Source organism: Loxodonta africana, chromosome 25 (genome assembly GCF_030014295.1).
Source record: "Loxodonta africana isolate mLoxAfr1 chromosome 25, mLoxAfr1.hap2, whole genome shotgun sequence".
Taxonomy (NCBI): domain Eukaryota; kingdom Metazoa; phylum Chordata; class Mammalia; order Proboscidea; family Elephantidae; genus Loxodonta; species Loxodonta africana.
Window position 1 is genome coordinate 31,786,068 of NC_087366.1, and position 14,952 is coordinate 31,801,019.

Genomic DNA, 14,952 nt, shown 5'->3' on the forward strand with positions numbered 1-14,952 from the left:
TCTAGCATTTTTTTAAGTCCACAAAAAAGGCTATTTTCCTGGTAAGAGTCTGATTTGATGGACTGAGATAAATTAACATACTGGCTGCTTAGAACGTGAAGTGTTTGACCCCCAAAAATTAAAGTTTTACAATAAGTAAATCTTTTTCCTAAAGGAAAAAATATCCTACCGATCTCTAGGGAGCTGTGTTTTTTCTGATTGAGGGTGGGGTGGATTTTTCGTCGTGTTTTTTATAAGGGTCTTTTTTTCACACTCAGCTTAGATCCCAGTAATATAATTCATTCTCTCATGGCCTTTGCAGATACAAAAGATGGGCCTGCAAACAAGCAACATAAAAAGCTTTCCGGCTCTCATAGAGCTTGTTGTTGCAGCCAAGGACCAGGCAACAGCAGAGCAGCCTTAAGCATCTTGGAAGACGCTGAGGGAGAGAAAGTTGGACTTCTGGCCCTGTGGGAAGAAAGTGACTCTGTTCTCTTACTCGTCTATGTAGCAAAGAAGTGCTTCCAGCGTATCTCCAGCAACATGTCAATGCATCTTCTCTCAGCATAGCTGGGTCTTCTTTCACCCAAAAAGAAGAACACAAAGCCTTTTTCCATTGTATGGAAGATAGTTTTTAAGACATTTGAAACTTTCTACTAGAGTTTACAGAGCAAATTATTTTATTTTTATTGTAAATCTTAGCGTGGAAGAGCTGATTTCTAAAATATGATTAAAGTAAAAATGACTATAAAAAGTTGTCTCCCTAGCCTTCAGGTCGAAGAGACGACTGCAGTGAGTTACCATAGCGTACTGTATGGAAGCGCTCTTCTCTGAAATGACAAGAACCGTCAATGTATTGACTTTCTAAGAGAGTTTATGAAGTGGGGGTCCCCGTCAACACTGGTGTTTAAGGACAGTGCTTCTGATCATGCTCATTCTGCACACCTGTGTCAGGAGCTGCGACAGTAGGAAAAATTATATTTCCTGAATAAAAAGTGTCTGCCAAGAGTGTGTGCACCTCTCATTTGCCAATTCAGCACAAGTTAGATACCCCTCATCACTTGTGCCTTCTAAAGACAGGTATTTCCCTACAGGAAGATGCCTCTTTTTAGCACCTAATGAAGGGTCCTGCGCATTACAGTCCCACAGTGGGAGCTCTGCTCCATGAGAGAAGAATCAATGCACCTTACCATGGAAGTCCCTAGGTACCGCCCTTTCTGCAAGCTGCTCATGGATATAGGGTGGAAAAACGTCCTAATAAGAAATAGTGGAGAGAGGCACTAAAAGGTTTTAGTTGGCTCGTTCACTCACACTTCTTTTCCTTTTGTGGAGCATCGTGCTTATTGGAGCTTGCGCTTAGCTGTAGTTTCTACCCAGACAGCAGTGGTCCCTTCAGTTTGATGATTATATGAAGGCAGGCATTTTTATTACTCTACCTTCACATTTCTTTGCTTCTCAACCTCCTATTCTTTGTTCAGCGGTTAACTATGAAGAGAAAAAGGAAAAGAAGAAACAAATGGTAGGGAATGAAGGAAGCAGATTCAGTAATCAATTTATTTCTAGAATCACATGGTCCACAAAGTTACCAGGTAGAACTATTGCTTTCCCTTCTCCTCCTACCTCCCCAGTATTTCCCCAGTGCCATCCATAAACTGTGACTGTGGGCGGGCACACACCAAAAGGGCAGAGGGGAGCGCCACACAGTCTAAACAAAGCATCTGGTGCAACTGCAACTTACTGTATAGGAATTTATTTTTAATGCTTGTTTGATTTGACTACTTGCTATAGTATATGCCACGTTTGCCGTTTTGTTAGATACTGGTAACTCTCAAAAATGATGTTCCAGAACCCCAGCCAGCCAGCATGTTGCCTGATGATGAGAAAGGGGCCCAGGACAACTTGAGCCCAGCATTGCAGCAGGTTTCCCTACAGAAATTGTGCTGAGCACACTACTGATTTGTGTTGTGTTTACAAGTATAAAACTATAGAGAAGAAAGCTGCTGGTACCTCATGTCCATGTCTTGAGTTTATTTCAACTCTGACTTGTTCCTAAGCAAATTAAACTTCAGAGTTGTTATTTGGCACACTTTGAATTCTTCCTTGCAAGTGGTCAAGTTTTTCTTTGCTGCGTTTTAAAGGAGTGATATTATAATAATACCTAGCTCTTGGTCTAGGCCACATCAGAATAACCTGCCCCAAATGTTTATTCATTCCTCTTCAGAAGGAGGCCTTGTAGCCTAGAGCAGTGGAGGGAATGAGCTCTGCCCATTTAGTTCTCTGTTACATAAATTTTGGAGGAAGCAAAAAGATGGTGTAGTTGTGCTCAGTACAATTCTGAAGGGAAACGCAAAGACTTTAAATACCCTCATTTCTGTTCAAATCAGGTTTTGCTGCAAAATGAGTAACCAAAATTTTCTGTTTTCTAAACTTGAGTGACAAATTTGGGATCTAAATTTCCTTGGTGGGCCATAGGAAGTATTCCCCTGGCAAAGTGATTTTAGTTGCTAAATAATTGCCTTGTCTAAGGCATAAGCGCTTTCAACCCCTGGAAGATGTAGACTTCAGTGAAGAAATACTTAAAAGAGTTGAAACCGTAGGATTAATACTTTTACGCTAAGTAATCTGAGAAAGTTGGGTATTTTGTGTCTTTGTAAGGTTTGAGAGATCTGTTCTGACCTAACTTCCCATTTATAAGTGTGCACATAGAAAAAAAAAAGCTGGAGACCAGCAGTCTGTTGGCAACACTGTGCTCCTAGCAACTGCCAGAAGCTGAAGCAGCCTGCTAAGTAGAAGAAATGGGTTAGTCTCTTGCCAGTTGCATTTTAAAATAAAGTTAAAAACACAAATGTTCTGTTCCCCTAGCTGTCACTGGGCGACAACATCCCTGTTTACATCTTAGGATGGCATCTCTGCTGATGGCAGGAGTCAGCGAGGGGCCGCTTGAGCTGGCTTCCTGCTGGACTCGCAGTGTCCAGCACAAAGCCCAGCACCCTGCTGGCACTTCTGAATTCAATAGACAATACGTATTTGGGTCTTTTTTTTTTTTCCAGTTGTTTTAAGAGTTATAAAAAAGAAGAAAAAACGCCACAGTGAGAGTTGTGATCTTAAGATGTATCATCCACCTGAGAGCTGAAGCTAAAGGTGACTGACTCGTGGCCACTGCCCCTTCTGGAAGCCTGTGCTTGGCATTGAGACACTGTGCACCACTTAAAGGAGACTTCCTAAACATTAATGTGCATGCCCAGGCATCCTGCAAAAATGCAGATTCTGATTCAGGAGGTTTGGGGTGAGGCCTGAGATTCTGCATTTCTAATAATCTCCCAGGGGATACTGATGCTGCTGCTGGTCCAAGCTCCACACTTGGAGGAGCAAGATTTACAGCTCTCTGGGCTCCCAGTTCTCCCAAGACACTTGGCATCCAAGAGTTGTTTCAAAAAGATCCTAACAGGAGGACCTGTGCCAGGCACCTACCCCACACTGGGCCTTTGAGAGTGGAACAACTCAGGGAGTGCTGAGAGGTGAATGATGGTGAATCATGAACAAAGAACTATGGGGACTGTTGGAGTAAACAGAATCCCTCATGTGTGAACAAAGGGACTGTGATCAGCACTTAGAATTCACAGCACTTTGGTGAGAGAGCAGGAAGCCTGAATCGCAGCCTGTTCCAAGGATGACTGCTGTGGCATGTGTAGTTATCCCGTCAGAATGGGCTGTGGAGTATGCTGACTGTGAGGTGTGGGGGGTTCTGAGGAGTGGGCACACCTTGCTCAGGCTTTTTTGGTCTCTGTAAGGAGATGAGGGACCACAGAAATTAGCTGCAAAGCATTGATACGTACGTGATGCATGTTCCAGAGAAAATACAGAAAGCGGGAGCTGATCTGGGGAAAGGGGGTGGGGGTAGCTAGAGAACGGTTACCAGGACCTAAGAGGATCCATCAGCAGAAATCTTCACCTTCAGTTTTAAAAATAGGGAGGGGCGCTGCCTGTCTCCCAAGGGGGCTCAAGACTTGAGGTCCTCCCCAGAGACATCACCACCTCTGCTCCCCAAGTACCAGCCCAGCCCTTACCTGGCAGTGGTCCTCTTGAATGGGTGACTGGAAGCATCAGTGCCAATTACTATCTCCTGAAGACAATAACTAAACGGAAGTACTTTCTGAAGAGCCCAGAACACGTGGGGGCAGACTTTGAAAGGCTCCTGATGATGAAGGTGTGAAGCCTCACCTGAGTGAGCGTGTCCAGGTGCTCACAGGTGCACACCTCTATGGCTGCTCTACCTCCACAGAACAGGACTTGTGGGCAGGAAGTTGTGCCTCTTAAGTATTGAATGCCATGGATATGGCAGTGTTTATTCATATCTTCACTCAAGCATTTCCCATTTACCAGTGAGGGCTCTGAGGCCCAGAAAGGCAGTCACGAACCCCATGTCCCGCCCAGTCAGTCCCCCTCTGAAACCCAGGCTCCTGACTGCCACACCCTGCCCTCTTCAATGGGACTGGCCACAATAGGGGCTGATTAGACTGAGTCATGCCCACGGTGGTGGGAAGGGCACAGTGACATCCTCAACATTGGAGCTGGCGAGAGACACAGGACTGTGCGATGAGAAGCTGAGTATCCTGTCTCACACCTTGCCCTTAGATTTGAAGGATATCCTTGCTGTTTGCTGCCCCAGCGTGGGCCCTATCTGAGTGGGAGGAGCAGCCTCCTTCTACCTCTCCTCATAGTATGCTTTGCTGCAGACAGCCACTGGGAGCGTCGCTACCCACTGGGCTCAGTCTGCAGTGGGAGTCTGGGCAGAAGTGACAGGGCAGTTCCCACAGGCACTCTGCTGAAGCCCCTGAAATCGCCTAAATGAGCCCCAAAATCAAACTCACTGCCATCGACTCGATTCTGACTCATAGGGACCCTATAAGACAGAATAGAACTGTCCCATAGGGTTTCCAAGGCTGTAATTGTTACAGAAGCAGACTGCCACATCTTCTTCTTACGGAGCAGCTGGCAGGTTTGAACTGCCAACCTTTTGGTTAGCAACTGAGCACTTAACCACTGCACCACCAGGGATCCTACCTAAGTGAAAAAAGACCCCAAAACTAAACCCACTGCCATTGAGTCTATTCCGACTCATAACGACCCTATAGGACAGAGTAAAACTGCCCCATAGAGTTTCCAAGGAGCACTTGGTAGATTCGAACTGCCCACCTTTTGGTTAGCAGCTGTAGCACTTAACCACTACACCACCAGGGTCTCCAACCTAAGTGAAAGAACTGTAAACTATGAAACCATCATCCCCATTCCCACCTCTGGGCACTGTTGCATTTGTCTCCTTAGTGCTTATCAATTGCTAACAGATACAAAAATATTTGTTCCAATGTTTATATAAGGTAGAAAAGGAAGAGGAAAATAAAGTGCGCACACAAAGAAGCATCTTCCTGGTTATTAGCCAGCAGCTGTGGGCCTGCTGGGTATCCAGCCCTCATCCAGCCTTGTCCAAGGTTTAGGAGGTGTGGGTTTGATCCCACCCAGGTGGCTGGCAGAGACGCTCAACAGAAAGCACTTTGCAAATATTTATATGTGAAGGTTTATTTTTTCTATCTTCTGCTCCCCGGGCACAATATAAGCAGCAGCATGACCACCCTATGTCACCAGTAAGGAAGAAGTGCTAGCCAGCCCAGTCCCTTTATCAGCTGCCAGTGAGGTACAGTGCCCCCCACAGGTGTTCATCTATCCATCACACCAATGACCACCAACAATGACCACCACTGCTTGTGGACAGAAGTGTCCAGAGAAAGGCACCACCTAAAACTCCTCATTGAGAAGTAAGGAGTTACTTAAGGACCAACCAGCCCAGGCCCTCCATGGAAATTCCATCCAAAACATGACTCAAAGTCCTCAAAAGCACTGTGTTTGTACAGTCCTCGAGCTAACTTACACATAACTGTTCTATGGCTGAGTGAAAGATATGTTTTCCTTATGACATTTATTAATAACACAAGGGGTAATTAATCATGGTATTACACTCCAGCATAAATTCAGATGCTTGTGTTTTTCATAAGGAATTTTTCGAGAATCACAAATGGTACATAAAAAAAAAAAAACCTAAGGTATTGAGATTACATACCAGTCAGATTCATATTCTCACATACAATGAGCAGAATATAAACCAAGGCAATGACAAATTTGTTTTAATTTCAAAACCCAATCTCTATTCTCAATTAAAATTAAGGAAACCCTTTTTGGTTTCTAAAATAAGTTAGTTCAGGCTCTTTGCAGGGCAGGAGTCCTGGCTAACTCTGGTTCTGGGCTCCACTTGCCCTGTTACCCACAATACAACTAACCACCTTAGGAAGTGTGGGGCGCCAGGTTCCTGCTGCTCATTATACACAGCAAGTCTTCTACCACGGAGAAACGACCTAACGAGAAGGAAAAGTGGAAGACTGTGGTGACAAATTGGCGCCTGCCTTCTGGGTCCTCCCCCTCTGGCCTGGAGCCCCGTCCCTGGGCTGCGGGTTGATCACACGGCCCAGGATGTGGACAGTGGCTGCGCGCTGCTCATAGACGACGAACAGGAACGGGCTGTTGAGGGTCACCTCCAAGGCCTCAGGCCCGCCGGGCTGCTGGGCTGACTCTGGGGGCTGCTTGCCCTCATCGGCTTTGAGTTCGAAAAGGACGCTGGTCAGCACCTGCAAAAGAGCCACGTCAGGAGGGACTGGGGCGGAGGGCAAGATGGGCTAGAGGCCTCAGAGCCGCGCAGCGCAGGCCGGGGGGCTTTTCCAGCTGTCAGGGTGACGAGCCCTCAGGAAGATGGGCGGGGACAGCCGCGGCCCAGCTCGCACGGCGGCTCCTCCCAAAGCGTCCCTCCAACAGCCCGTTGCCCCTGGCAGAGCCGACTGCCGCCCCGCGGTGGCGCACAGGACCCTTCATCCTGCGGCGCCAGCGCGGAAGGCTCTCTTGCCCGTGAGGTCTGAGGGCAGGCCCACGAGTGCTCCCTTTCCTCCCTCGGCGACAGCACAGTGCCCGAGCAGCGCAGGGGCTGGGCCGGTGGCTGCGGAAGAGCACTGGCACGCGTGGGCCCTATTGGCGTATGTCTCCGCTCGCTGTTTTCCTGAAGCGGGGAGCTGTGCGACAGGATCGGGACTGGGGTGAGAAGAGTGAGGCACCGAGGGCGCGAAGCTTAAGGAGGCGCTCCCTCTAAGAGCTCCAGGTGCCTCACCGCATCCTAGTCCCAGCCCTGCCCCAGGATCCGGAAAGGACCCCGGACTGAAAGAACGCACACTCCGCCTGAGGAAGACCTGCCCCAGGGGGGTTGGATGCTCTCCCCCTGTCCCTGGCGAGACCATTCTCTCCAGGTAGGAGCACACCCACCGGCTCCACCTCCACCCCACCTCCAAAGCTTCTTTGTGCTGTCTCATTCTATCTGGTCCAACCCCATGGTGGCCCCACACACTACCTGTCCAACTCTGAGGTTGCCGTCGCTTATTTTGCCCAAGTGCGCCTCGGGGCCCAGCAGGGTGGGCAGCTTGGCCTGGGTGAGCAGGTCCTGCAGGTCATAGGAGTCCTCCAGCACCAGCTGTGGCATGGTCAGGTGCACGGTCCTGGGGAGAGGATCCACTTTAGGAAAGTTCCTGGGGGCTTCTATAGGGGGCTCCAGGCCTGAGGGGCTGGGCCCGCCCAAAGGAGGGTGCCAGGGACCTTGGAAACACGTGTGTCTGAAGCCATTTTACCCACCTCACCCAGCTAGGTTGCCCTAACTTTTGAGAAACATTTTCTGCAACAATTAAAACCCTTCATGCCCTTTGAAACGCTATGATCAGGACGTACAAAATTTACCATAGATGATCTCTGGGTGATAGACTATGAATAATTGTTCTTTGCTTTCTTTGTTTTTTTTCTGTTTTTAGGTTGGCCGTGTTGAAGATGTATTGCTTGAGTAATTTTTTTTTTAATACAATATATTCTCTAAAATAACACATTATGTCCTCTTACCCATATTTCAGTGGTTCTCTGCCCTTGATGAAGAGACACCCATGGAAGGGAGAACCCACAATGTCAGCCGCAGTGCTAGGCATGTGACATACCCCATCACATGTGCCCTCCACGTAGAAAAGTCTGCCTCTCCTTCCTCTGGCATCCCTGAGAACCTACGAATGCTTCTGGTGACATCCAAACATGATGCACCAGTGCCTGTCTCAGGAGCAGATTTCTGGGCTCCACTGGCCTGGCCCTGAGAAGCAGGACAAGGCGATGCTTCTGTTGAAGGGGACTTGCTTTATTTCTGCAACAGTAGGAAAAAGGAGCTAATGGCAACCTCCTCCAGGCAGCAAATGAGGGCTACACAGGGAACAGGAGTTCTGAGAGTCAAAGGAAGCTCCCTGAGAAAAATCCCACCCCCAGGTCTCTTTAAGAAGCCAGACACTCCCGGAAGTCCATCACTAAGAAGCTGCAGATTGTACTCGTGTGGGGTGAAATGGGCAGTGAAATATGTCCCCCCATCCTTCCAAAACAGGTAGGTGAATATAAGCACAAAAAAAGAATACTGTCTTCTCCCCTTTACCTCACCTGCATCCAGGAAGAGAGACATTAAGTTGAAAAAGAGATCAATAAATGGATGGATGGGAGGATAGATGAGTGGTTGGGGAGGTGGTTAGATGGGTGCGTGGTTGAATGAGTGGATAGGTAGGTGATGGATGGGTGGAATGGGTGAATGGATGGGTGGATGGGTGGGTGAACACAGATCTCCAGAAAAGCACTGGCAGTGTGTGTCAGTGCTTGAGGCCACCCAGCTGGCCCAGCATCCCCCCTGCCCTCCCCGCTCCATGCCTGGACAGAAGAAGTGATATGATTTCCCACCTTCCGTCGGGGGAACCTGAGATTCAGAGTATGTTTCCAGACAGCCATACCGAGGAGCTAGATTCTTCTTGCGGGTCAGGAAGTCAACCTGGAGAGTATGGGCCTCAACCTTCTCCAAGTCTGAGGCGTGCTGAGGCCGGATCAGCAGCAGGCAGGCATTCTCACTGAAGGGCACACGGGTCACCGAGAAGCTGTTGCTGGCATCGCTCCAGTGCTGGAAGGTGCCAGTGCCTGAGAGCATGGGCACGGACACTGTGGTGGTGTTGTCCACCCAGAACTCCTGGGGCTCTGCCAGCAGGGAGAATCCCTTCATCGTCCCTGAAAATCCAGACAAGGCAGGAAAGACAGAGTTGGCAGTGGTCGGGTGGCAGCCAGGCTCAGAAGGGGGGCGGGTGCCCACCAAGCAGAGGCAGCGTGGCCGTGGGCAGGGGCCAGCTCAGAGCTGAAGCCTGACAGGCAAACTCTGACCACCACCCCACCTCCTCTGAGGTACACCAGTATCAGCCTGAGTTCCCCAGAGGAAAAACGGGCGCTTCTGATGAAGGCATTCTTTCACAGGAAGACAGTGGAAGGTCTTGCTCCCACGCCACACCTCTCCTTACATCTCTCTTTCTTCCTCAGCATACCCCAGACCACTCCACATGTTCTGCAGCACAGTACTTCACCCTAGGTGCACCTCCAATCTTCTTCCTCCAAAATCCAGCCATTCTGAATCCAATAAAATAACAATAGTAATTGCCACTTGTTGAACACCAGGCACTGAACCCAAGGCTTTACACCTACGTTCTTCTCTGAGCCTGGTAAAAGAAACCACGGCTCAGAGCACTGAAGGAACTTACCAACTAGGAACTGACCAGCTAAGCCCAGACCCTTTGTAGCCAATCATAGCACCAGCTGTGCAGGGACTGCTGGTGGTTTCCAGTTGCCAGTCTCCCTTCTTAGAGACATAGAGCGTATCGCTGGGCACATGGCCCCTAGAATAAAGACCCCATTTCTCAGCAGCTTTTCTGCTAGGAACAGACGTAGGACAGGGGATTTGAGCAGAGGCGACATGCGCAACTTAAACTCAAAGAGGGGCGGGGGCATACAGGGACCTAGGATGGCAGAGCGAGGAGATAGCAGGAGCCCGAGCCCTGTCAGTGGAGGAGCAGGGCTGCCCCGGCTCAGGTCATCATGGGAGAAATAAACCAGCTGCCTTGTTGCTGTCACTGCTTTTGGGGGTCTCCCTGTTACAAGTAGCCCGAGCCTGATCCCAAGCACTCCCTGCAGCTGCAGTGCTCCCCCTCATCTGGAAAGGGCCTTTCTGGGATGTTTCTAGGAGGGTGAAGGGATGCTGAGTAGGCCCTCACAGTCTGGCCCTTCAGTCTTTCTTGCACTGACTCAGGGCTCTCCAAAGTTAAAGGAGGGAGCAGCCAGGAGGATAGTACCCCTAGGGGGCAGGAGCTGGACATGTGTTTGTATCCTCAGGTATAGATTTTGTGAGGGTGGAGTGGCAGCCTCCACAGTGTCCTCACTAGTACCCTGAAGGTGCCGTGTTCCCGCTCACCCACCCCTCGCAGGAACCTCAGCACTGCCCAAGCAGGTCTGGGGGCAGCATTTTAGTTTAAACGGATAAAGGACTAAATCTCTTCCCTCCAACAAAGCTGTGCATACCCAACAGAGAAGGGACACTATCCCCAGAGGCTGGTCTTTGAGAGGAGCAGCCACCCTCTTCTGCTCCTAGACAGTGCACAGTCCCCTTCACAGGGTTAAATCAATCTCCAAGGTCCAGTCAACTGATGCCACGGACCTCGGGTTGTCAGGAAGTATGGGCCAAGGGCATGGGTCCAGTGGCCAGACCCCCAGCCTGAGCTTACTAGAAGCACTCAGAGATTTTCAGAGGCCCTTTTTATGGAACATTATTGCCAAAGGAGAGCTTAACGACCCAGACACCCTGCTACTTCCATGAATGGACAGTGTGTGTGGAGGGCAGAAGGGCATTGCAGTTCCCACTGGACAGAGATAAAGGCAGGGGCAGTTAAGGAGCACCGTCAGAGGGTGGGAACGGGTGGAGGTTGGCTGCATCCTGAGTGCAGTCTGCAAGTTTTCCCTGTCCGTTTTCCTCCTCTGCCCCTTCTTTTTCGGCTCCTGGTCAGAATCCTGTGAGTTGGCATCTCTCGGAAGTGAGACTCCCTTCCTGAGCACTAGAGTCTCTATGGCCTTTGCTTTCTGGTGACCCACTTCCTCAATGACCCTCCTTCTGCAGCTCCTCTGGGTGAGTGGCCTAGGCCAACACCCCCAAACCCTTCCCAGATGGCACAGCGTCCTCAGTGCTGGCCCGTCACCTCTCACCCACACCCAAGGAGACTGGGGGCTCTTCTTCCCTTTGTTATTCACAGTGACTCCAAGGACACTATCGTTGTAGATTATCACGCTCCCCTAGCCTCTCTGTCTCCACAGTTCTATCTCTCAGCTTCCTATCTTCCCCACAAGGTCGCCTGTCTTCTGGGTCAGCCTCACCAATGTCTCTTAAGTGCATCCCTCCCCACCCCCTGGCCTGTGGACTTGCAGAGCCACCCCGGGAGTGCATGTCCCCAGCACAGTTTGCCTGGACTATTGCACAAACTGCAGACTGCGCTCCCTGCCTCTAATCCACACAGTGCAGGGCACCACGGTGGCCGCTGAGCATCACTGCCTCATTCAGCAGCCTGCCCACCAATGAACTCCAACTCAGGAATCTCAGTGTCTCAAAGGCTCTCAAAATGTAGCCCCAACTGATCTTTCCAAGCCTGCCTTCTATTGGTGCTGTCTCCATTTTATGCTCTGGTCGAACAAGCCACTTGCTGCTCTCTGTCCTCACCTTGAACTCAATGCCTTCGCTCATGACATCCTCTCTGCCTGGGATGCTGTCCCTCCTGGCCATAGCCCTTCCTCTGAGCACCCCACTGAGACCTCTTCCATGCCCCAGAGCGCTCCCTCTCCCTGGTCACTCTCCAGGGCACTTGCACTTGCAGCTTGATATTGGGGTTATTTGTTTGCATGCCTTCTCTCCCTTTGCCCTTTGGCAGGCAGCACAAGGGCAGGGCCTGGAGGCCGTTCCCACTTCAGGTGCCTGGGTCAGAGTTTTACAAAGAGCAAAGTCTCAACGATTATTTGTCAAATGAATGAGCAATCTTTGTAACACAGATTTTTTCATAATACCATCTTCCCAGTGTGAAAGTGATTTGAATAAGCAAATAAATTATTTCTTCATGCGAGAATGAGCCTAGTCCTCACTCTTCCTAGGGGCCATGAATGCTTCCCTTCTGAGCATAAGGCCAGGAGATGTGGCCATGTGATCTTGCACAAGTCACTTTGCTTCTCTGAGTCTCCAATTCCTTCCTTATCAGCAAGTAAAGGCAATGATACCCTTCACTGCATCGATAAGTAACAATGACATAATGAACATAAAATATGTACCACAGTAGCTGCACACATCCCTGGGTGGTGTGAACAGTTAAGTACTCAGCTGCTAACCCAAAGGCTGGCAGTTTGAGTCCACCCAGAGATGCGTCGGAAGAAAGACCTAGCAACCTACTTCTGAAAAATTGGCCATTGGAAACTGTGGAGCACAGTTCTAGACTCTGACACACATGGAGTTGCCATGAGTCAGAACTAACTCCACAGCACCTGGTTTGGTTTTTTTTTGGTTAGCTGCACGTGGTAGGACCATAGGAGGGTAGGGGGGTGCTCAGTCACTGCTCATCCAAAGACTCACACAGGCAACCCCTCCTCTCCTCTCCACTCTCACCTACCTGCCCCATCTCTGAGCCCTGGCTCTGCTTAACTCAGTGGCAGCATTGAACATCAACTCCACGAGGGTAGAGAATTGCCACCTTTTGCATCCAGCTGAGGGCTAGAGCAGACCAGAGGGTCTGCCTTACCTTGGAAGTGGACAAAGGTGTTGAAAAGCAGGGTGCTGTCCGGGCTGACCTCTGCCAGGGGTATGCTCATTTGCCACCCTGTCACAGCCTGGATGAAAGTCTTGATCTTCTCAGCAGCGAGATGAGGGTTAGTGGACAAGTCAAGAGAGCGTGAAAAGGTGTTTGGGGCAAAGGGAGCCAGGCCCTGCACGAATGACTGCTTCAGGTGCAGGCCGGGAGCTGTGAACAGGCCCACGACCGTGGACAGAAGCAGCCGGGCATCACCCTGCTCTCCATCCTTGGCCACGAGAAAGCCCTGGATGGTCTGCAGTGCAGAGAGGACCTTGCGCCCATCCAGTCGGGAGGTGTAGCTCTGGGTCTCCACAGGGACACCCAGGAATGTCTGTAATTTGCTGGCTGTGGGATCCACGGCCCCCAGGTAGAAACAGGCTAGGGTACCAAAGAGAGCCACTGGAGAGAGCACATGGGCCGTATGCCACGTCTTGCTCAGCACCGTGTACATATGGAGGCCCTTCAGGTTGATCAGTGTTCCAACCTCCAGGGCCCTCAGCCTGTCAACCTCCTCCAGTTTCTCTACTGCTGATGCCAGCTGGACTTGTAGGGCCTTCTCGTCCACAGAGGATGTCTTGGCCTGAATAGGAACGGGGGCGAAGGTCGGGTCTGGAGGTCCTTCTTCGTGGGCTCCCCCCGTCTCCTTAAGGCTGCTGTCATTATAGGTGAGAAGGTGGAAGGGGTGGATGTACACCCGGTCACTGGTGGCCAGGCCAGCCCAGGCCAAGAGGCAGAGGACGGTGGCTCTCAGGCTCACTTTGGCAGGGGCCATCTCTGATGGAGGTGCTCACTCTGCGTAGCCTGAAACATAATTTTGTGAACGGTAAAAGTGATTATTGGTGATTATTAAGTGCCCACTAGCCAAACTTTTAGTTTTCCCAATATCCCCTACAACCATGTAGCCCAAAAAAAGTCTCCATTTCTACATAGAATGAAAAGATGGATTTAAAGCTCCCTGGGAAGTATTTACATGATCCAGGAGCGACCCCCACATCCCTAGGTCTGTCCTTCTCCCCCAGAGAGCCCCATGTGTACCCGCGAGAGGCCTTTGTGGAAGTCCCCCAGCCCCAGGGAAGGTGGGGAAAGACTCAGTCCACACCCTCTGACAGCTCGTAAGGCCTTTGGAAGACGGGACTATCAGACACAGAGGCTCTTCCTACGGTATAAGCCAGCCTGGCCAGAAAGACCCAGCTGTGTCAGGTCAACCAGGAAACCCACCCTTCATTTCCCAGCCACCGTGTATTGTTTAAGAATACAACCAGTTGACATGGATTTGAGCCCAACTCATAGCATACCCATGTGCCAGAGTCAAACTGTGCTCCATAGGGTTTCCAAGGCTGTGGCCTTTCGGAAGCAGATCATTAGGACTTTCTTCTGAGACACGTCTGGGGGGGTTCGAGCTTCCAACCTTTCAGTCAGTAGCCATGTGCTAAATTGTTTGCACCACCCAAGAGACTCCATATTTTTATGATATGTAACAATTTACAAAAGCCCTTTCTTATGTATTGTCCTATGGAACTGTTAATGATAATCAGGTAAAGAAGGAATTGTTTCACCTCTTTACAGACACAAAAAGGGAAGGTCTGAGACAGGAAGAGATGGTCCTAAGGTCATACAGCAGGTGTGCGACAGAAAAGTCACTCAAACCTGCCCTTTCTCCAGTAGTGCCACTGGAATCACCGGGCAAGGTTTAGAATATGCAAATGCCTGAGTCTCATCCCCAGAGACACTAATTAGATTAGTCTGTGGTGTGGCCTGGCAACTTTGATTTCTTTTAATCTCCCTGGGGTCCTAACACACAGCCAGGACTAAGCTCCACTGGCTTTTACCAAAGCCCAGGCATTTCCTCCTTGTCTACAAACTCTAATCAGTTCTCAGAGGAGCTGCACATTAGCCTCCCCGTCCAGTGCCACGCACAGAGAGGCTGATTTAATTGCTCTGGGTATAGATTTTTTTTTGTCCACGTAATCTATTATTGTTGATGAGGTTATCGACGTCAAATAACGTACCGATTTTCTTCATTTGCTTTTAGTCATCTGTCTTCATGAGCAGTTCTTCACTTTTCCTTCCCAAAATGTTGCATGCCTCACTTGAGGCAACGCAGAATGTTTTAACACCACAGCTAAGGGCCTGAACACTCACTTGTCCACTGTTACATCAGATGTAACTTTGGTGC

At 49.9% G+C, this 14,952-nt stretch overlaps 2 protein-coding genes across 4 annotated transcripts in view; one reads left to right on the forward strand and one right to left on the reverse strand.

The window, feature by feature from the left end:
• The window catches only part of COG2 (component of oligomeric golgi complex 2), a 54,167-nt gene extending 51,183 nt beyond the window's left edge, over window positions 1-2,984 (forward strand). Inside the window, exon 17 of one of the 3 annotated variants that reach the window (XR_010319402.1) lies at window positions 302-412. Coding sequence is in view for 2 of the 3 variants with exons in the window: in XM_064276631.1 (XP_064132701.1) it covers window positions 302-403 (102 nt within the window). In the remaining variant the exon portion in view is untranslated. Of the gene's footprint in view, window positions 1-301 lie in introns of all 3 variants that reach the window. The other 2 variants (XM_064276631.1, XM_003410892.3) reach the window with 2 other exon arrangements.
• Window positions 2,985-6,316: 3,332 nt separating this feature from the next.
• On the reverse strand, window positions 6,317-13,557 carry AGT (angiotensinogen). The gene is made up of 4 exons (XM_010591112.3): window positions 12,726-13,557; window positions 8,874-9,141; window positions 7,424-7,568; window positions 6,317-6,656 (listed from the first exon to the last, which is right to left on the reverse strand). Exons 1-4 carry the CDS (start codon window positions 13,546-13,548, stop codon window positions 6,387-6,389), a joined length of 1,506 nt encoding a protein of 501 aa, XP_010589414.2. The 5' UTR covers window positions 13,549-13,557; the 3' UTR covers window positions 6,317-6,386.
• Between the last annotated feature and the right edge of the window lie 1,395 nt (window positions 13,558-14,952).

Excerpts from the sequence above, each read along its gene's own strand:
- AGT (XM_010591112.3), bottom strand. The coding sequence starts at position 13,548 with ATGGCCCCTGCCAAAGTGAGCCTGAGAGCCACCGTCCTCTGCCTCTTG. Across the intron at positions 9,142-12,725 it reads CACCTTTGTCCACTTCCAAG|GGACGATGAAGGGATTCTCC; the intron begins GTAAGGCAGACC and ends CTGGATTTTCAG. Across the intron at positions 6,657-7,423 it reads GCAACCTCAGAGTTGGACAG|GTGCTGACCAGCGTCCTTTT; the intron begins GTAGTGTGTGGG and ends GCTCTTTTGCAG.